Below are 23640 nucleotides of genomic sequence, written 5' to 3'. Positions count from 1 at the left end.
GACAAAATTCAGTGCTAGGAAACCTGTTAGGAATATCACTTATTCCCACTTTTTGTGCAACCACCGAATTTGGAGAATGAAGGGGTGAAACTTGGTACTAGGAAAGATTTTTGGATTAAGCTTAATCTTGTTTTTTGTGCAAGTACCGAGTTTGGAGAATCCTGGTCAGAAGTTTGGTGTTTGGAAGGCTTTATGGATTAACCCTTATTCTGGTTTCGCATTCCACCACCAAGTTTTGGAGAGAAACATTGACTTAGCAAAAATTTGAGGATCTTAAAGTCCTTCCTACTACCAAATTTTGGGGAGAGGGTGCAGCTTGACCCTTGTATGTTGAAGTTTTTACAATCTCTCCCGTCTCCGAACTCTTGCCTAAGGTGAGGTTTGATTTTTAAATTCAGACTTATGGGCTTGCATTCACCTTATTCTCCTCATGTTTGGACTTCACCTTGATTCTCTATACACCTATCACAACATCACAAGCCATCATGTACTCTCCATCAGTTAATGCACTTTGATCTGACCTCTCTCTCATGCTAGCAACCTTCATCAAGGCAGGACAGTTGCAATAATCCAGCAAAGCAAGCAAAAACAGAGGGGGGTCCCTGTCGAAGATGGTGTGTGTGTGTGCAACACAACACTACCCCCGATTTGCTACAGAATTTTTGTGTGATTTTTGGCAGGGGTTTCCGGCAATTTTCATTAGGGCTTTTTTGAACTTCAATTTTTTAATTTTTTTTGGCATTTGTCCAGTTGAAAGATTCTTCCTCAATCCAATCCATCGATATTTCGTTGCTTGTGCCCCTTTCAATTCAGCATTTAGCGGAAAGAAAGCGTTTTTCCAAAGTTGTGGGAAGAGGATTTTTCACTTCGTAGCATTTTAGGTTTGATATTGCCCATTGAGAGGAACATATGTTTTTTAATTTTATTTTTTATTGAATAAAGCCCAGCAAATTCGAACTGTGTAGTCCTTACTCAAATTAATATTATCAGACCTTTTTAGTAATATAATATAATTAATTGTATTTATTATATTAAATAACAATATGATACAATAATATATTTAATATAATAAATACAATTAATTATTAATAATACATTAATATTATTATAAATTAATATAATAGTATTTTTTTTTATCGGTTAATGCAGCACTATCAAGGCCACTCCTGTATATTAATCTCCAGAAAAGATTTACATTGATTGCAGATAGCCTCTATTATGGGCAGATCAAACGTATTCCTTCCTATCTACCCAAATGAGCCCCCAGGGCAATCACAAAAAACAGAACAGACCATAAACCATCACTGAGATGACAACCATACCCACCCATAAGATAATTGATCCACGCATACACCACAAAATGCCAAAGAAACTAAACATTAAAACTAGAATTTACATTTTACCCGCCATAGTAGTCACAGCCAAAACCAGGGATGACAATCAAATCCAAAAAACTAAGCCCATACCATCACCAACCTTCACCCTGCCTCATCATCCGTTGCTATAGTCGCCTCGTCCTCACCTTCTTCCACTAGGGAATTTGCCCACCGAAGTTCGTCACCAACCTCCACACCCTCCACGCATCCTTAGTACTCATCCTTGCCTAGTTACGCCTTGCCACTACGTTCATGACAACACCCCAGACCACAAACACCTGCAACGGATCATCATCTTCCTCGCCTAGCTTTGGCCTCATACTTCCATCAGACCCTAACTAGTGATAGCACGGATAAGGTATCCCTTCAAATCACCACACCACCTACTCCGAATTAGTTTCCTAGCCAACACTGCCACCATTTTCTTAGACTCCCCAACATCAAAGAGCATTACAACAAACATCAACGCCACATCTAAATTTACTCTATAGTGGCCATTGCCAACCAAATAGGCATCCCCTAGCACCATGCAGATGACATGGAGAACCACAAGCGCCCGTGATTTGAAAATTTCCATCAACCTCCTTTCTGAAATATCGCCATAGAAGGCCATTTGTCTTTTCTTCGCTCTCTAACATATAGAGGTGTCCATCATCTGCACCACATGTTACATTGCAGCTAAAGCCAATTGCTTCTTTCTTAAAAGGCCACTAACTTGCGTAAGGAAGTCCATCAGTGCTCGTCCAACCGGCCACCACCTGTCATAAGTATTATCAGACACTGCCACTACAAATAGTGTGCCTTGGTGAGGTGGCAAGCATTCCTATGCCATTCAATTATTGAATTGGCTGCCTGTACTTCATCCATCAAATTCACCGTCAATTTGTCAATCTCATCTGCAATATCATTACCTTCGCGGTAGATATGCATCACTCTGACGTCCATGAAGTGACCGATCTCCTCCAAAATTTGGCAGAGAATTCTCGCCAACTTCCAATTTGGGGTCTGCTTAATTCGGATTGCATTAACTACCAACTGCGAATCACGTTCCAAGTGGACACACACACATTGCATCATTTGGCTTCACAAGGCCACGGAGGGTAGCATGAAATTCACTTCATTGTTAAAAGCGCAGCCCAAGCAAGTGCCCACAATCCTCAAGATCTGTCCTTCACTATTCTTTACCACACAACCAGCGTCAGCTTGACCCGAGTTGCCATGAGCAATGCCATTGAAGTTGACCTTGTGCCACCCATCATCTGGCGGCTGCCACTTCACGTCCTTCCTTAGGGTTGGAAGGCAAATCAACTTGTTGGGCCCCATAAACAGGGGGGATAATATAATAATATATTATTATTATATATTTTATTATAATATAATAAAAATATACCTTTTGTTTAAATCTGATTTTTTCATGATTTTTCCCAGATTTTTCCAAAAAATCTTATACTTTTGATTTGACGATTTTTTCCCCAAACGATTTTTGCTGATATGACTGTATCTACATTTACTAGTTTTGTAGATAGTGTGTAATCATTGAAAGAAGTGTGATTAATGTATCTACATTTCTTTCTTTTGTTCTTCGTGTACACTATTAAAGGGATTTGGTTCCCATACAGCACTGGAGAAGGGATTGACACTCAAAGGAGGGTGTACCCTCAGAGAAGAGTGTTCTCTCATTGTGCATGCACTCAAAGGGGGATTTGGACACTCTCAGAGAAGGGTGAACTCTCAAAGGAGAGTTGTTCTCTCATTGTGCATGGAGGTTGGGATTTGTCCACTCGCATGATACAGAGGATTTGCAAGTTCAACGGTCATAACATCCATTGATGCAATCAGTTTGATGTTATCTGGGTCAGTTGGAGATTCAGTGGAGTTGCTTCATGAGATTTTCAGAGAGTGCTGTAGTGCTCAGTCTATGCAGTGTTCTATCCTTTGGAAGGATGGATGTAATAAGAGGAGGAATATTGGGATTACTATATTACATTTATAGGTAGGTTAGATTAATAAATAGATGTTAGTTTAAAAGTTAGTAATAAATAATGATGTTGTAGAAATTTCCTATATGGAGGTTTGTAGGTGTTGTAATGGAGATACTTTTATAAACCCAAAGCAATCAATGTAAAATCCATCCCGAATACAATGAAATAATATATCATATAGCATTTTATATTTGCAACCATGGTATAATAATCTGGGTTTGCTTTATCAATTTCAATAGCAAATGGGCAAGCTCATTTAACATGCAGACTATGAAAAAAGGATTGAACATATTGATTGGCTACATTATGCTTGGGCTTGACATCAAAACAAACAAAATGAGCAACTAGTTGTAATCTTTTATAGAAAAATAAACTAGTGAGAACAGATGAGCAGGATCTGTTAGGAGATTGATGAACCCCAAATGCTGAATGCAACTTTTTTCCAGTTATTGGTCAATACAATATCAATGCCAAAGAACATTATATACTGTTTAAATAGTGGCTGTGCCTGAACAAACCTTTCATAAGCACCCGTGTAAAAATTAGAATTACATAATTGCAAAAGATATTTGTGATCCAATTTTTAACAAACATTTGTGTGTTGGAGAAGGACGTGAGTGTCAATGTGCCTACTGCCATGACTTAAGAAAGGTGTTGCATGGCCTTATTATTATTCATTGTAATGGCAGGCTCAAAATGTCCAGCGTCTACACTTCCTACTTTTTGTGGTGATTCGGTTTTTTGTGCCAAGAAGAGGATGGAGATTCTTTCAAATTGCCTGAATTCCCCAATCTATCCTGGTGATTCTACCATGGAGGAAAGTATTGATTGGAGAGTGATACCTCTTCTTCTAGGGTTGGTTGTTGGAATGACAGTGGTGGTAAGTTGTGGTATTTGTTTTGCTTCATGGCTTTTTGATGGTATTGATGTCTTTGTTTTGCATTATAAGGTGTTGACTCTGCCAGTGGCTCATGGTTTGTGCCTCAGCATCTGGTGTTGGCAGTAAATGTTTTGCTAGTGTTGGTTGGGTAGGTGTTCAGTTTTCTGGTGTTATTTTAGAGGTCTTTGGTGTAATGCAATTCAGTGCTAGAGCTCCTCTACAACTGGTATTCCGTTGTTTATTATTTTTGGTATGCTGCTTGTTCTCTGCCTGGTGCTTTGAGTGCACAACAGCTTATCAGTGCAAGAAGTTTTTTGGCTCTTGGGTGGTAGCCCTGTTCCCAGGGTGACAGGTGTTTGTTTTGGATTTAGTTTTATTAGCATTATATGTTTTTGTACTGTTCCTCTAGCTTCTTATCCGTTTGTTCTGGTGTTTTTAAGCATTTGTCATGGTTTTTTATTTTTTTGAGCAGGGACCCCTATATATATTTCTCCTTCTTTCTTTCATTGAGCTTCATCATAGGATGCATTTTTTCTTGGGTACTTCTTTGCCAACTTCCAATAATTATGTGTCAAAACTTCATACATCTCATACAAATAGATATTACCATATTATTATTTGCTATGACTGTAGTCCCAGTAAAATTTCAAAAAAGATGACAAATTGTGCGACCACTAGTAGTTCTAAAAGTATTACAAAAATTGGAAAATGCTGTAACAATTCTGAGCTTTAAAGAGTTAAATGAAAATAATCATTTATAGCAGACAGAGGACTGTGGTATAACAATCTAGAGTACCTAAGTTGACAGTTCGTGTACAGGATACAGGTACACCAGAATGGCAATTTATTTTCCTTGGGTACAGTACATTTACATACATATACATATATATACGCATATACATACATACATATACATATACATATATATACACATATACATACATACAAAAAATTCAAAGAATATACAGAATTGTAAAACTAAATACCTTTGATAGTACAATATGTTGTGAGGTATTCACACATCGCCCCACTGCAAATGGGGATCCCCATTTTTTTGCTTTCTCGGTTGTGTTAGAGTCTTTGCATTCAAGGGATAGAGTTTCTCAAGTATCTAGAGGGTCATCATGTCCAGTCCGGTTGGTCTCCTGGGTGGAGCGAAGTAAGTCATCAAGCATGTGGCAAGAATGATTTATGGGTGAAAGACTTGAGGATTGAACAAACTGAGCAAAGTCAGGTGAAAGGACTAAGTCAAGAGTCTTTCCTAAGGATGCATATCTTGCTCCCTCGCTGGAGTGAAATTCGCCCAAGTACCTTGACCCCGTACCTTGCTAAAGACATAGACTTGCATACCTTGCTGAGGTCCTAGAGCGAAATTTTGATGTCTTGTCCTTGCTGAGGTCCCAAAGCAAAATTTCTTCACCAAGTGACGTACCTTCCAAAGGTCACAGAGCAAATTTCCTCTATAGGTGTTCTTAAGGGTCGAATTGATGATGCTTTCATTTGGAAAGATTGGGAAACTTAAGGTCAAAACCAACCAAGTGAAAGAGAATTTTGGAGTCACGTACCTTCTAGAGCGATTTTTTTGCATTTAGCTCCTGTACCTTGCCAAGGGTCAAGAGCGAATTCCTTCACAAGGTCGTGTACCTCCCGAAAGTCCTAAGGCAAATTTCAAGCCATGTCCTTGGAGAGGTCCTGGAGCAAATTTTAAGTCTTGTCCTTGCGAAGGGTCCAAAGCGAATCCTTCTCCAAATGATGTACCTCAGCAAGGACATAGAGCGAACTTTTTCACCTTGACCTTGTCCTTCCAAAGGACATAGAGCAAAATTTTTCACCTCGACCTTGTCCTTCCAAAGGACATAGAGCGAAATTTTTCACCTTGACCTTGTCCTTCCAAAGGACATAGAGCGAATTTTTTCACCTTGACCTTGTCCTTCCAAAGGACATAGAGCGAACTTTTTCATGTACCTTCCAGAGGTCCTAAAGCGAAAATCTTCACAAGGTCATGTACCTTGTCAAGGTCTTAGAACAAATTTCAAGACATGTCCTTCCAAAGGTCCCAGAGCGAATTTTGAGTTTTGTCCTTCCAAGGACATGGAGCGAATTTCTTACTTGGACCCTGTACCTTGCCAAGGACATGGAGCGAATTTTTTCATGAAGGCATGTACCTTGCTAAGGACATGGAGCAATTTTTTTGAAATCATGTACCTTGCCCCCTGTTTTGAGCAAATTCCTCAAATTCAAGCATTTTGGCAAGAGGTGAAGTCGGCCAGCATGGGAAAGGTGATTTGTTATTTTAAATCAAGTCGGCCTTATGGGAAGAGACACCTCTTTAACCCTAAAGCGCCTATAAAGGAAGGGTCAAAACATTCATTTTAGCCACCAATTCAAACATATTCTTCTCTCCAAGTGTGGATTTGAGAGCAGACTTAGCGAATTTCGTCAGCAAGGCAGCGAATTTTATCAATAAATGAGCGAATTTCATCAAAACATAGCTGAGCTGCTGCAGAACAAGGGTGAAATTAGACATTAAAGATACAGATCTGATGTTTTAGGAAGGCGAATTCATCATACAGCGAGAGGGAGCGAATGTACCCAGCTGAGAGACATATCAATCAGCAGATTTCATCATTAGACAGCCCAGATTTACCCTTAGACATTAAATCTGTCTTCCACACAGTGAATTCATTGATTATTATTAACCTCCTCTTGATCAGATTTAGTGAAAAAACACATAAAATCAGAGTAAGAGATCAAGTCAAAATAGGAATATGTAAAAATTATAAATCATATGTGTTTGATATTATACTTGCTTTGTTTTGCAGATATGTAGGGAAGATGATACTACTTCGAGGCAAGATGAGCAATCAAAAGATGACTTGACCATGACACGTACTTCCTATAACCACTATGCAGGATCAAGAGGCGAATTCATCAGCAAACACAAGAACATCAAGGAAGAGAAGATCTCAAAGTGTTTGAAGGCTCTCACCACATCATGGAAGCATGAGGATATCACAGACTATAAAGAAAGATCGTTCAACTACCTCGAGGCTGTGGTACATAAAGGAAAGATAACCTACATGATGGAGGAATGCTTTACAATCTTGAATTCCCTTCAGGAATCCAAGAATCGAAGTCAGTACATTGAAGAGTTACATTCAATCAGGTGCACCATTCATTAAATGTATCAAGAACAAGGGAGGAACAATCATGATCATCACCAAGCATATATCCAACATGATTAAAGGAGCAAATAGTTTCAAAAGAGTTAATCAAAGTTTGTTTCTCATCATCATCATCATTACTTTAAACAAACTGGATAATGATGAGTATTGAGATATCTCTCAACACTCTTTCATGATGATGAATCAAATCAAGTCTACAAAGTGCAAGATTGAGGTGGCATCCCAATCATTCCTTCCAACAATCAATGAAGTCCATATCAACCCGTCTTGATTCAATGAACCAAGCTCACCCATGGATGCACAAACTCTGATGTACCTACGCTTGATATCTATTGGTCCACGCTCACTGAATGAAATTTTCTCATTGGCCAAGGAGAGTTTGTTGTAACAAACCCTAATTAGGGTTTGTTTGTAAAATCTTGGCCATTGATGGAGATTCAATCCTGGTCGTTCATTGTAAATGAGCTCTCTATATAAAGCTCAAACTCTTCATTTGTAAAGGTTAACAGCAATAGCGAATAGTTAGCTAATAGTGATTAGAATAGAATAGCAATTAGAATAGAAATTAGATTAGGAGAAGGCAAAGATTGTTGCCAAACCTTGTTGTAAAGAACAATTGATTTCATTGAAGTTATGGTGAATTTGATTCGTTATTTCAACAACTCGCATGGTCTTTGCTTCTCAATTTACTTTCATGTTTATTAGACTGAGTGGAGGAAAATGTTGAATGTATTTGTGTGGAATCCGCTTAGTCCATACCACTAACCTCTTGCTGATTGTAAGTGCGCCTTGTGTGGTCAACTGGAATGATATGAGCTTAACTTCGAATCATTCTACACTCATTGCTTATGCATTAACTTGAATGGTGATCAATGTTTGATGGAATTGATTCGAACATCTTTGGAATCCTCTTAGAAGATTGCACTGAGCTTGTGTCAAATTGTTCAAGTTGATAGTGAGATCTCGCTTGATAGGGTTCCATATAGTCATTCATCTATGTTCTTACATTCTTAGGATTAAAATAGACTCTCTCAACCCCTCATCTTTTGCCATTTTTTTTAACTCTAGCTAGTTTAGGATCAAAAGCATCACCATATTGTAATATCAGATGATCTAAGTTCCAACGAATCAAACATTCAAGCATTCAAATGTAAGTCCCCTTGTGATTCCAGCATAATCATATCAACCAACAGAGCTTATCCACACGTAGTGACCCTACATTCATGAATCTTGGAGTCTTCTCAAGTGATCCTTAAGCTAATCTTCAGCATTTGAGAGATTTTGTTCAAGAGAGGATAAGATACTCTTGGGTATTTTATTCTATGTTCGCATGTGCATAAAAAACACATCAACACAATACTTCATCATTGATCAATGCTAAATGCCAAAATCATTACAATTACAGAATTGACAATCGAATGCAAATTCATAAGGGAATTTTGTGAATCCCTTGGGCCTAGGCGTAACCCCAAGTGAGCCCATACTTGGATGTACCCGGTATGGGGCAGGTTCCGGGTGTACCCGATAACTTTGTAGAGTACCATAAATATTCTCATAACAACTTCCTTGTGGTATTCCATTTTTGCAAATTGTTGAAAAAATGATTAATAAAAGATAAAAGAACAACTAGACCATATGAATGTCTCCCCATTTGCTCGGAGTTCAAGTCTCATCAGACACAGGAATATGTGAGAATCATTAATAATGTAATGAAGATCCAACCTCCGGGCACTTTAATAAATCTTGGGGTGTCTAAAGATTGGAAAATCAATTTACTCCAACAGTTTTTCAAAGATTCTCCTCAAAATAATGAGAAAGCATTTCTATAATTGTAAACAGAACTTACAATTATTGTATATTGAGAAAGAGCTGTGCAGAAGATAAAGCTGGTTTCCAGAAACATATATATATGAGATCGGCAAAGAATGGTTATCATATATGATGTTTTATACAGCTACAATATGAAATTTGTATGCACTCTGAACTTGGTTGTCATATCAGTTACATTTGAGGTGTTTTTGACTAACATTCAAAATGTGTAAAGTCTTTGAAGTTTGCTGTATATGAATTAAATATTTTTTTACATGACTAGGTACATAAAAATTTGGAATGTCTCTGAACTTGTCTTTCTTATGAATCACAATTACTGAATATTAAGAAAGAAAGTTGCAGAGAAGATATATTGATTCCCAGAAACATATATATTATGACATTGGCATTGTATATTTATTATATAAGATATTTTATACATGACTGCGATATAAAATATGTATTAAATATGAACCTGTAGGTAATCTAACACGTGAGGTTTTTAACATGACTACAATATAATATTTGTGTAATGACTCAGAAATCAGCTGTTATATGGACTGCAGCAAGACAGTTGCACAGCAGATAGAGCTAATTCTCAGAAACATATAAATCTGAAATTGGCATAGAATGGGTTATCATATGCAATGTTTTACACATGATTATCATATAAAATTTGTATGAAGTCTAAACCAGGCTGTCATATGAGTTACATATGAGGAATTTTAAATGACTACCATTTGTGTCAGGTCTCTGAACTTTGCATGATGTTTTATACATGACTACCATACAAAATTCGTGTTAAATCTTTGAACTTAGTTCTCCATCAAAACATATTACGTTAGTGTATAAAATTTATAAAAAACAAAAAACAAAATTTTAAATCTGCACAAGCATTTCAGATATATATAAAATAGTGTCTTAATGATGCCGTGCATATAAGAAAACAACAAATGAGGAATGGTGAAAAATGCAGGCAAAACATCAGAAGCCACTTTAAGATTAGTTTACTTCAAGCCTCTCAGCATGGTTAACAATGACTAGAAAAATGAAAATTGAAATCTAATTACCATAAATGAACAATTCATAGTACATCTAATTTACACTTCAAATTAAACAGGATATGACAAACGTTAGTATATACTGATACTGCTGAATCTAGATAAAGAAACAGGAACCTGTCTTGGATGAGTTTATGCCAACCACAATATTGAAATCTGAAGCTAATGGCTTTGAATGTATTTATGAATCATAAGCATACAACAGTGCATCCTAACATCACTTCCAAATACTTGTTAGCATCAAATCATATCAGGAATTCAATTCAGGACAAGCTAATAGGATTCAATATTATATTTACGGTAGCATGCATGCACAGACTTGCTAAAAATGTTATAACTTATTGTCAATTAAGTATATAAAGGAAAATTAAATGGATCAAGGATGAAACAGGATATATTGTGCCCAAAAGAAGTTACCAAGGCAAAGTAAGGATTTCAGAGATTGTGGATGCGGGAGAGGCAATGCAGCAAAATTCTGTCAAAGTAATAGCCAAACTAATCAATCACAAAATAAAGGAAGAAAACAATAGACTAGCCATCTTGTGAAGGACATAATCTATGCCAATCAGAACCAAGGACAGATTTGTGAAATCAAAACTCAAGAACCGGAAGAAGTGGATACCCTAGTAAATATGGATAAATTCTGTGAAGGTGATTTACAAGAAGTAAAAACAATCCAAACTTCATGTCAAAATCACTTCTAATCACATTATTATTAATTATACGGAGGATCTAATTATTTCTAGTAAACCTTCCTTGATTACAGATAATAGATCTAAGTTATGTCAAAATTTTCAAATGACATATTTAAGATTGCCTTATTATTTTCTTGGCACACAAATTTGGCAACAGGCATTTGCAAGAGAAGCATGCCAATGATCTTTTAGTTGGATTTCATATGGATAATGCTGAACTTGTTTCTACCCCATATGAAGTTGGTACCAAACTTTTGGTTGACATCGATGCAACTTTGCATAAAAATAGCTGGTAGTTTAAATTACTTAACTCATATTATTCATAACATTGCTTGTTGGGTTGGTTTGGTGTATAAATTTATGTCTAAACCTCAACAAACTCACTTTAAAGAAATTTAAAGAATTTTACAATATATTTAAGGTACCACAAATATTAGAATTCACTATGTTTCAAATTGTGATTTTACTTTATCTGGATATATTGACTCTAATCTAGGAAGTGATCCTCTTGGTGAAATGTTATATTTAACCTGGAATAGTTTATGTCCAAACTATAATATTGCACCTAATTATTAAATTTTCATAAGATAACAATATTTTTTATTTCTCACTTTAATAGCTCATTATGGCATGTATCACCCTTAATTTTAAGTCAAGTACCACTACTCTGTCATTAATTCTTTATTAATGAAAGTTAGGTGCCACCTCTGTCTAATCAAGGATCATATTTGTCTCATGTAATGTCCCCATTTTGAAATAGGATTTAACTAAGTGTAATGACCCTTGTATTATTTCATTTATTTATATATATATGCTCATTATTACCTTAATCGTTTCAGTATATTATATTCTTTTTATTAAAAGGATTATTATTATTCCCAAATTACTATTAAAGAATTATCCACAATTTATCATTAACTAAATATATATTATTTTACAAGGCTATCCACAATAAAAAGAATCATCCACAATTTACAATTATCTAAATATTACTTACAATTAATAAGACTATCCATTTTTTATTATTATTAATATCCTTGTTTAGTAATATTCATTATTAATATTCTTGTTTATTAATGATATCCATATGATACTGTCCATCTGTCTTGCTGACGTAACACAATCATTATGTGACAGTATACATACTGTATTAAGTAATATTATTTATTCCTTATGATTATAAACACTCATTACCATTATGATTACTATGATTATTACGGTTATGACTATTTATCCATTATGAATATTTAATTGTAATATTAATTCAACAATATTATTATCTGATTAGCAACTAACATCAGTTACATATTAATAATCTGATCTTAGCAAAAGACGATCTGTAGTAACCCAACGATCCTATTAAATTTTAACAAATCTGTTTAAGTCATGCAACGTACCAATGAAAGGAGACATTGGTTGGATAGAAAAGGACACGTCTTTAGCAAATAATAGTATAAGAAGGCTCCCAATCATTTTGGACAGGGAAGGGGGAGTGATATAGAAATATATAAAACAAATAATACCAATAAATATTAAAATTAGATCGGAACTGATATTAAGTTACAGGCAGTAACATTCTTGTTCTGGGTAGTATGCATGGTATGCACTTAATATGTATGCTTGATATATGAAGCCTGCTGATGTTATTGTAGAGGATTTAATAGTATCATAAATATTGATGATGTATATAATAATTATAATTATTATAATATTTTCCGGAAACTACTCTGCAGTAATATATATTATAATAACATCTGAAAATAAATAAAAATATATAATATATATTTATAATGTTTTAATCAGATAAATAACAATATTAGATTGTAAATCAGAAAGAGCTTATAAACAGTAAGAATAATTTGTTTATACATAATTCTTGTTACTACTGTCAGTATTTAAGAAGTTGGGAATTGAGATGTTTCCAAAGAGGGGCAGTCTAATGCAGACAATAGGTTTATTCCCAAGAGACGGTGGGGATCAGTGTCCCGAGACCTTGAGGGGCAGGGTCCCAAGATAGTGTAAGGGCTTGGATCTGTAAACTTTGAGGGAACCTATTGTATTTGGTATCTAAGCACTTTGGTAACATTCACATCCTCTTCTTCCTTAAAGCTGAAGTAGTAATAAAGTTTGACACTTGCATTAAGAATTATGGATGTATGATAGATGAGCAAGTTACTTATTAATAAATTAATTGATTGAACTATGGAATATCACTGATTTGATTCATGTTAAGATAGAATTGTCTCCTAATCAATTAGTTTAAGTTATAAGCACATAGAAATAGGCTAATTATGGTTAAAACAGGCCTAAACCTAGTAGGGGACATTACATCTCACTTGACGGAGTTAACACATCTATTGATTAAGAGTTAACTGATGACCATTTGAACATGTGTCATCTTGACTCTTCCATCCAAGACGCAAATATATTTGTATTTTACTCTTTGTATTGTGACTCAACTTATTCTTACTCAATTATAGTAGAATAGCATTATTCTTATTTCTCGTTTTGTGGCTAATTCATATAGTACTCAAACAGCTGCATCATCGTCTTCTTTGGCACTTATTCCATCTCATCCTCCACATGCCTTTGAGATTTCACTTTCTATAGCTGTACTTGATACTCTAATCAAATATTGACACCACTCAAAACCAACATGGAGACTGGTTAACATTTTTCAGAGTTTATGATCCTATTTTTGCTCCCCTTATTCCTTGATGGATTGGGAAAACCTTTTGTATGTACCTATGGGCCTATCAACAAAAGCGGATCATCAACATTCAATTGGATCCATCCATATTTAGCATAGGAGGCTAGACATTTCGGGGATCTACCTGGTCTTTCTCTCTCTTTCAGAGTTTCTCCATCTTCTATAGGGAGCTATCTTTGCACATGTTTACCTAGCATGAGCTTGTCGTTAGGACCTATTTATATTCCTCCTAAGTTACATTGAAGGGGGTTGTTGATGCAATATTATATTTTACCTAGGATAGTTCATGTCCTAAGTGTAACACTAAGTACTAACCCTATTTATCAAAATTACTAAGGATGATAGGATATTTTATTTTCCCTCACCTAGACGGATAATAAAGATGTGTCACCCTTGATTTATAATTAGATTCCATCTCTTTCCAATCAAGGGCCACCCATCTTACTTGACTGAGTTAACTAATCACATGATTGAGAGTTAACTCGTGACCTCTTGGATGTGTCATCCTAACTCACTCATCCAAGAGGCCTATATATTTGTAATCTACTGTTTGTTAAGTTGCTCAATCAATTATAAATAGAATAGCATTATTCTTCTTTCTATTTTTGTGGCTAATTCATAGACATTAGGTTCTAGGTTAATTTGTTCATCACAAAATCTAATAGACATCCATGATGGAAAATCAAATTGTTTCTTCTTAGGATTTAGGTACACTATTATGGAATAGAAAGAAGCAAAAAATTGTTTCCCTTGTTGGTTGTAATTAGGGCCAGCGGATTCCTATTGCCTTAGGCAACATTGGAATCCGCCCCCTTCATATAGGGCTAGGCCCATCACCACACGGCACTTAAGGTTTGCTCGCCACACACTCAGATAAACACGCCTCCTTGATAGGGCCGACCCCATCAAGGTAAATTAAAAGGAAAGCAATAAAATGGTTTAAAGTAAAGGAGGCCGACATGTTTAGGGATCTATATGTCACCTATAAATGCAACACTTTCCTCTCATTTAAAACAATCAAGTTTCATGTTGACAAAATAATCTTTGGTGAAGAGCGAAATTTATACCTATGCATTCAGCGAACTTCCATATAGTGACAGCGAACTTCATAAGGATTGCATTAGACTTCAACCAGCAAACAGCAAACCTCACATGTTGTAGCAGACCCAAATAGGAGGGTGCGAACTTGATCAAACAGCAGCAGACCTTACATTGAAGGCAGCGAACTCCCTTAGAGACAGCAGATCATCATCCAACATTGAAGACTCCATTAAAGGGCTGTAATCAGATAAGGAGGACTGTAACCTAATTATTCCTCTCTCATGGTGGCTGTAAAACCAGATAAGTGTGTAATTTCCTGTTGAATTCTAAATCATAAATCAGATCTGAGGATCCTTTGGCTGGGTTTTTCCTCCTAGGAGGTTTTCCCAGGGTAACTGTGCATTGTCTTTAGCGTTTCATTTCCTTTATTATGCTTAAAGTCTGAAAACAATAAATTAATCAATCTAAATCTAATTTTCTGAGTTTTATTCAATCTGAAAGTACTAAAATTAACATCCCTATCTTCCACCAAAGCAAACTTCAAAAGTTGTACTCAAACTGCTAAGGAGTTTCTTTTGCTTACAAGAATTCTTCAAGACTTAGGTCTCTCACAAAAGGAAATTCTGTTGGGTTAGGACAATCAAAGTACAATTGCCTTAATGATATCAAGCTTCCACAATCCATATCAAATTAATGCAGCTATTTCTGGATTCAATTGTGTAAAGAATTTTTTTGCATCAACGTTTCAGATCACACTCCGTGATCCATCATCATCCTTGAGCTCTCTTTTTTCATCCTGATGATGGATCACGGAGTGTGATCCGAAACGTTGATGCAAAAAAATTCTTTACACAATCGAATCCAGAAATAGCTGCATTAATACAATTGCCTTGACAAATAATCTAGTTTCCACTACTAGAACAAAGGATATTACACTTGATTCAAGAGGTTATCAAAGAAGATTAACACAAAGACCAGTAACAAGATTACTGAATAAACTATTAAATGTTGGAGGAAGATATGCTTCAAGTTGACTTAGATAATGCAATGCAAGTTGAGGCAAAAATTCTTCAAACTGAGTGGGTTGGTAAATGACCATGACGATGTTCATAACAGTTTATTGGATCCTTTGTGCGGCCATTGCCTTGACAAGACAATTTTGAATAAAATAATCACAAACATCGTATTATCCCCTTACACTGAGTATTCATAACATACATGCATCCAAGAAATTGTCGAGGGCTATGAACACATGCTTCTCCGCTTTTGCATCACTTTGAAAGACTGATCAGAAGGAAAGATCTGAAAAGATCATTTGTAGCATCAAGCGGGTACATCTTTTGTTGTAAAAGAGTTCTAAAGACAATAACATGAAAGAAGTCATCTACACAACAAATTTTTGGGGAAATGCTGCCAGACCCTTATTAATGAGTGAACCAATTGTTGGGATGATTTGCATAGATGATAGAAGGCAATGCAAGTACATTCAACAGCGTTGAGAACTATTACAATGACAAATGGAAAAATAATATATCAAAGACAAAAGATGATATATAGCCCTTTGCATGCAATAGCATGTAGTTTGAAGTCTAGACTATCTGGTTTTAAAAAACAGAAGGGGGCAAGGAACTCACCAGAGACCTTTATGAAACCGCTGAGAGGTTGCATCTAGAAGCATCCCTTGCAATGAATTGTCAGTCAGCAACTGAAGGAAAACAACTTAAAAACGTGATAATCAGCACTATTGTGGCCAAATGGGAACCTGTTTCTTTAAAATAAGAGTGGAATATTTATAGAAGACAAGTACCAAAATTACAACATTCTGCATATCAACTTTTGAGTTAGGAGTTGTGTGTATCAGAATCTAAAAGAAATTAGCGCAGCTCCAACTAAATTCATTCTAAGTAAAGAGAGTTATTTGAACAATTGGGAGGTCTTGTACATGTTCACAGAAATTTTCTATATGCTACAATGAATGTAGCCAAAAAGTCATGGATTTCTCCCTTACTGCAGTTTTAGCCTCTTCATTATGCCTTAAATTTCGAGATGACCACAACATGGCATTGAATACGACAGCAGTGAGCATAACAAGTCCCTTTATTGCCCTAGGTGCTCTTGGGTAAGTTATATGCTGTACAAAGTGAGCCAAAGGAATACGGATTGCATTTCCTATTTTAGTATTTGTCTCAAAGTTCATTTTGCAAAAAAAATATCCTAAATTTTACCCTCATGACTTGATGTGATGTATGATGACATTATCTGATGCTCAATCACAATGCATTGATTTGGTAAAATGATACCATGTGATAATCAATGCAAATGATTAAACCACAAATCTTGGATGTTTTTACATTGCTTTTTATTTCAATGTTTGGTTTCATAACTGGTTTTATTTGGAGATACGAAATTTAAATAGATCATACCTGTATAGATTTTTCAAACCTATGCCAAAATTATGGAACATTTTGTGTTCAGACCTTTTCACAAATATTACAATCACCACATTTGGAAGCAAATTTCAATGAGACAGCTTAGGATGCAAGTAGTACACCAACTTCATGTGGCATTGTTCCTAAATTCAGGTTGGGAGATAAGAAATTGAAGAAGTTCTTGATCAAAATGCAGGATATTGCAACCAACATTTGGAGGATGTTCTAATGCATTAAAATCTCTGTAATAATTATTCTAATTTATTTTAACTTTGAACCAGGTCCCAAAGTGATACCCACCACACTTGAAACATAGCCCACACCTTTATTCTTAACAGGAAGTTGCAAGGCAACAAGTGTGAGTTTGACACAGTGAAAAGAACCTCTTTGAGGCATTAGGTCTTTCTAGCCCAGGATCCCATTGGAATGATTTCAATTTTTCAATCAGTTGACCCATGGATTAGGCCATAGCAAAAAGCAGTAACGGCCAAACTTGCTTTAAAATTCATTTCGATCAAAAGTATATCCTTGTATCCCTTAACAAAAATTCCTAAGTGGTCTGAGAACAAAAATGAAAATTGTCATCAATATCAGCAACAACAAAATTCTCCACATTCATCAAACAGTGCATTTTAGCTTTCATTCAGATATTTTTGTTCAGCAGATTCACATGTCACATCTCTCTTCACTCACTTGTTGAGTTGCAGAGTCCAATATGAAGAGGCATGTGATCAGGTTCACTCATTGAATTGATGCATATTTGTTGGAAGCTGATGCAATCAATGATTCAGCTGATTAAACCCATGAAGTGGATCAAGCGAGGTTTGTGATCGGATACACCATTGGCATTCTCCCCAGAATATAATAGAGTGAGATGATAAAATGGACCTACTCATCCATAGGTAGCCGAAAAGATCATTTACAGAAACCCGCTTAGATACTGGCACAATTAGAATCAAAAAGTATCATATTTTATGGTTGTAAAATGCCATCAATTAGTTGTATAGTCCTGAGTTGCATAAGAGAGAGAAAAAAGGCAAATTAACAACTCAGGCCCAAAATTTTAATTTAATCTCAATATGCCCTTTTCTTTCATCTAAAGCTTCAACAATTACAGACATATCCCTAGAATGTGCTTTCAAATATATAAGACCAGGAATAGTGTGCAGATTCAGAGTTGGAGAGTACTTGGCAAGCCTAAAATTTTTGACTTGTCAAAAACTCGGCAAAAACCAGGGTTTATTGGAGGGGTGAATGCAAGGTTTTAAACATTCATAAAAAACCTTGTCAAATACATGTTTTAATACGTTTAACCCATGTTGACACGTTTCAATCCTGCACCACAATTTTTTACCTCCAAATCACATGAAACCCAACTAGTTTTTTGTCTTAAATCTGGCGATTCTTCCTCTGCAGCTTGTCTGCAGAGACTCGTGAGTTAAACTTGTGCTTACTCACCCAGCTGAAAAATCCGCAAGTACTCAGCAACTCGGCGAGTACTCACAGGGTTGTCTATCCAAGGGGAAGGTATGTTGTCAAGTAGACAGCAAGGTGTTCAGTCAGTCATGCTTAGAAAGAACATTACAATCTATTAGAACTACATTTGACACCCTTGGAAAAGAGAAACTGAGATTGTAAAGAGATTAATTCAAGGACTGTTTGTCATTGGACTGATTATGCATTGGCTTGAAACAAATGGCTACCTTCAATAGAATATGTATATGTTACAACTTTGCATTACTTCCTTCAGTAGCAAGCACAAATACCCTATCAATCTCACCTTCCTTGATACCAAAAAAAAAGCAACTGAAGAACTAATAAGATCAGGAATGGGCACAGAAACATCTAAAGTTAGAACAGAAATTTAGATCGCAATATGAAGATTTGAAAAACAGGTTCCAATATGGAACTATCTGCTTGAGACTAAAACTCTATCAGCAGTCCATTAACAAAAGTATTGTTACAGACAAATTCTTTAGGCAACAAAGAATCCTCACTAGCTTTTATATAGATTAAATTTAGACTCTAGTTATGTCCTTAATCAAAAAATCATATGCCAATGTAAATACTTGGAGATTCTCCAAGTACATGAATCATTTGACACATATATATACACATACATATATACATGTATGTATACGCGCGCGCACACACACACACACACATATATATATAATCATTCTGCAACCACACCATCATTAAACACCATCAGCCAAAGTTAATATGTTTATATTAACTGTCTTTGAATGTGACCACTTCATAGTTTACTCCTTCCGTGATGGTAGAAACTAGAATCTGTTGAATTGTAATATGAAGTCTTCCTTAAAGTTGCTTCATAGTTCCTTTATCTTCTCTCATCACATCCTGAGTGGATACATCTCTATCTGAAGCTAGTAAATTTAAGTCAAACTTAGGTTGATATTTTTAAAAATGTAAGCTACATCTCTTAGTAGAAGAAACAATTCCTGAGCTAAAATTTATCACATACAAGACACCAAGCTTTCAAATACACATAAAATATCACTATACATATGATTGTTAGTAAAAACAGAGAATCAGAAGTGTAGAAAGAATTTTATCAACTCGGTAATCTTACATATAATCATGATCTGGGTTCCGAAGCTCATCTCATTTTCTTTTCAAATGCTTTTCAAGTATACATATCACGTCTTAAACACAAAAAGCATGAACTCAAAAGGTAGATACACGAAAAACTGACCTTGTATCTCTCCATTCCAATATGAAATAGCCGAATCCCATGAGCTCGTAGAAAGTCCAAATTTTCTTCTGGATATGGTTCAGGGCAAAGACAACTAGAATACCCAACATATCCAGCAATTCAATTAAAATTCTGGAATATATTTGTTTATTGATGCATACATGGAACACAAATATATTTCAAAATCTCAGAAAAAATAAAGAAAATATTACTACAACGATTTGGAAAGTAGTTTATTAATGACATAGGACAGAAATGACATATGAACAGACATGGAAAGAAAATGCACTAATAATATGTAGTCTCCTCTTCTCCTCTCAATTTAAAGGAGTTTTATTGGATTGCACAAAACCTCAACCTGTATAAACTAAAAGCCCTCATGAACCTTAAACATAAATTCAAGGATAATGTGGATCATTTCACTTGTCTTATGTGTAAAAACCGCATCTCAGTAGTTTTAGAAAATAATGGGATTTCAAGAATAGGAATATGCAGTTTTTTCCCAGAATACTCACAGGATAGAATTGAGATGTAAGGTCTCCAAAAATGGAAAGTTTTTTCTGTTTGGGAAACTTGATCTGTAAACTCGCTTATCAACCATGGCAAAATTTGTGGGAGGAACAAATCTCTCATTGTATCCTTCAAGCTGGTGTGGCACAAACTCTCCCTCTTTGGCCATGTGTTCATTGCATCTAGACATTCCACCACCCTGTTTCAACTGCAGTATAACCATGAAGCAAATTATTTCCTCTTCATTTGATTTAGAATGAAACTAAAATGTGAAATGCTAGAATCCACAGTCAAAAAACTCGAGTTTAAATGCCCCTCTCATTTAGCCCATTTCTTCTATGATCGCTGAGTGCAGATGAGAGAGAAGATCCTCTAATCAAGACTTTGCAATGAAAGATATGCTCCATGAATCACAAAAACTCTCCCAGAACACAGCTCCAACTCAATGATATTCAGAAAAGATTTAAAAAGATAGCAAATTTACAAAAGGATTTGGCCAAAAATACTTGTGATGAATCAACAAATACGAAGTGAACCACCATGCCTTACCTCTTTAATGCCTTGGACCATAATTGATGCAACATGAAGTTGAGTATCAAGGAGCTTTTTTATTTCCTCTGTTCTAGCTTTCTCCATATTTGTGACTGCATTGGCCAATTGTGTCATGCTTCTTTCCAATTTTTGTCCAAATGACCTCAAAGGGACCCTTTTCTTTTTAGGACGTTTGTCTTCCTCCCTGGCTCCATTTAATGGGGAGGCTGATTTTGTCTGTATGGAAGGTTCCTCTTGGTTTGACTCATTGGATGCTGCATCACATGTCGTATCTACATCATTTGGACATTCTTCTTCATTTGAATCATTTTGAATATCATTCTGCACATTTGGAGATTTTGATGATTTTTGAACAATGTGCTCTACATGCCGAAAGAAAGCCCATTTAGACGGTTCATTGCGTTGCTTTTCCTTGTTGTACATTTTCTTGAGACGATGCCATTTGTACTTGCATTGCATGCCAGTATAGTCAGTGCCACATACAGCATTCACTGCAGCAGCAATTCTATCCCAATGCTTCTTTCCAAGCTGACCACGGTGTTTGTCAAAACAAAGATCTTCAAACTTTCTAAGCAAAGCATCTACTGCTGTATTCGGCCAAAGCTCTTCCTTCTGCACCTTGGTGACCTCTCTCTCTTTCCTCTTTCTCACTTCAGTCACTTGACTCGGATTCCTGAGCGTATTTGGCGATTGCATAAGTTCCTCAATATTGATAACATGAGATCTCACCCATTGTGGAGATGCCTCACTCACTGCCTGCAGTGGTCTAGGATTGCTAACGTTGTCCTGTAGTTGAACAAAACCCTGTCGGTATGGACTCAACATGAACCTCTCATACACTGCTCTAGGGATGCCCACTGGCTCCTGCCTGTTAGAATTTTCCTGAGCAATTCTGAGTTGCTCTCGTGACAAGAGACTGCCACTTCCATTGACGTTTCCACTTCCACATCCAATTTCTCGAGACCTTGAAGGCGTCCCCCCATCCTCCTTCCACTCTATAGAGGGAACATATGGCCCTAACCCACTTCCTGTTGGATATGCAGGAATGGGGAACCGTGATCGCGGGGGATCCATTGCAATGTGATTGACCTGATTCTGACAGGACACCATCGCCCTATTACTGCCACCTCTATGCCAATTGCCAGGGTAATCTAGGGGCACTGCAAGAGGAGGGGATGGCACAGTACCCTCAGGACTGCTCTTCATGTAACCATGTTCAGAATTGGGAGAATTTGCCGTTTTGAATGAATTGGGTATTGGCTCCTCCTGATTACGACACTCGTTAATAACAGGGGAACCTGGTTTCACCTTCTCTCCAGTTGTTTTCACATTGGACTCTTTCTTATCATTGCTTTCATTAGGTTGTTGATGAAGAGCTTCCTTACTGTTTCTGCTGTTATGGTTATCGTTGTTAGTTTCATCATTATTCACATTATTGTGGGATAGTTCTGCGATTTGCAGAGAGGCAGAGCATGTGGGTTTTTCTTCAGGGGGCTCTTCTAATAGCTGCAGCGTTTTCTGAGAATCGCGAGCCATGTATGACGTGAAAAAATCTTACCCGCCTACAAGATTAATAACATAAATACAAGCAACTGAGAAAAACATTGAAGTTGTTTTTACTCACAGTTGAGAGGAGGAAAATTGGGAAAGAAACATCCGAATAAGGTGATTCAAAAAAGGAGAGAAAAGACAGCCCCCGCCCACGATTCGACCCACCGACCACTTGCTGGCAACGACACCAGCAGAGAAAGAGAGGGAAAACGGGCCGACCCAAAATTAAGCATTGAAGGGGCGCATGCGCTGACAGATACACAATGCGTATATGTACAACTTGTCTTCTCCAGCGGTGGGTAGGCCACGGTGCCGCGATTTGCTTAAAAGCCCACAGCTACGGATCACATGACGCCCTTTTTGTTGCGATTTACATTGACAGTATTGGACTTTAGTGCATTCAAAACACGGGGAAGAGCGATGTGCGTTGTGGATGGGGACCGCGCTCCAGCACAAGAAATGATGGCGACGGGGCAGAGAAGAAACAAACTACTGATTATTAGTGCTTCCATGACTCGGCATGGGATTGTCATTATTCTTGGTGCCTTATATCGTCATCTTCCTCTTAGGGCCTCTGCTTACCAATTTGTTTTTAACCATTTCTGATTTGTTTCCCCATACCATGCTTGAAACCACAAATGGTAATTAATGAGGGAAAAATTAATATTAATTAATCTTTTCTTTTCTATTTGTTTCCATGATAGATCATGTATTGTGATCTGCAACATTGATATAAAATTGTAGACAGAGAGATCTAAGAAACTATTAAGTACTAAAAGGATGGTTGAAATTGAACTACACTTGTTAGAACTACACTTGTTCTAGATTGTGCAGTGTATAAGATGTTTGTATTCAGTTGTGTACTCTCTGAAGACAAAGCTTCACAAAATAGCAAGTTTCTCAATCAAAACACACCCTAGAAAAATTGAAATAGAAAGAAACTTAAAAGGGATAACATTGGCTCTCTAATCTTTTAGAGTGGTCTCCTCAACATTATTAAAATTTGTCCATTCATTCAAATGTTATGGATTGTGGAAATTGATGTCTTTTAAAGAAGAGAATTATTGAGAGGGCTATGTTCTAAATAAAATGGCAATTTATCAATTTTTCAAGTTAATATAAAAAGATTTAATTAATTTA

The 23640-nt window shown here is 36.2% G+C and overlaps 1 protein-coding gene across 2 annotated transcripts in view; it reads right to left on the bottom strand.

The window, feature by feature from the left end:
- The window catches only part of LOC131059981 (uncharacterized), a 37558-nt gene extending 14487 nt beyond the window's left edge, over positions 1-23071 (bottom strand). Inside the window, exons 1-4 of one of the 2 annotated variants that reach the window (XR_009110265.2) lie at positions 20947-23071; positions 20403-20605; positions 19888-19981; positions 16374-16444 (exon numbers count right to left, since the gene is read on the bottom strand). Coding sequence is in view for 1 of the 2 variants with exons in the window: in XM_057993054.2 (XP_057849037.2) it covers positions 19888-19981; positions 20403-20605; positions 20947-22485 (1836 nt within the window). In the remaining variant the exon portion in view is untranslated. The remainder of the gene's footprint in view (positions 1-16373; positions 16445-19887; positions 19982-20402; positions 20606-20946) is intronic. The other variant, XM_057993054.2, reaches the window with a different exon arrangement.
- Between the last annotated feature and the right edge of the window lie 569 nt (positions 23072-23640).

This window comes from Cryptomeria japonica, chromosome 8 (genome assembly GCF_030272615.1).
Source record: "Cryptomeria japonica chromosome 8, Sugi_1.0, whole genome shotgun sequence".
NCBI lineage: Eukaryota > Viridiplantae > Streptophyta > Pinopsida > Cupressales > Cupressaceae > Cryptomeria > Cryptomeria japonica.
Note: the sequence above shows the minus strand (reverse complement) of the source record. Positions and strands in the feature narration are given on the sequence as shown.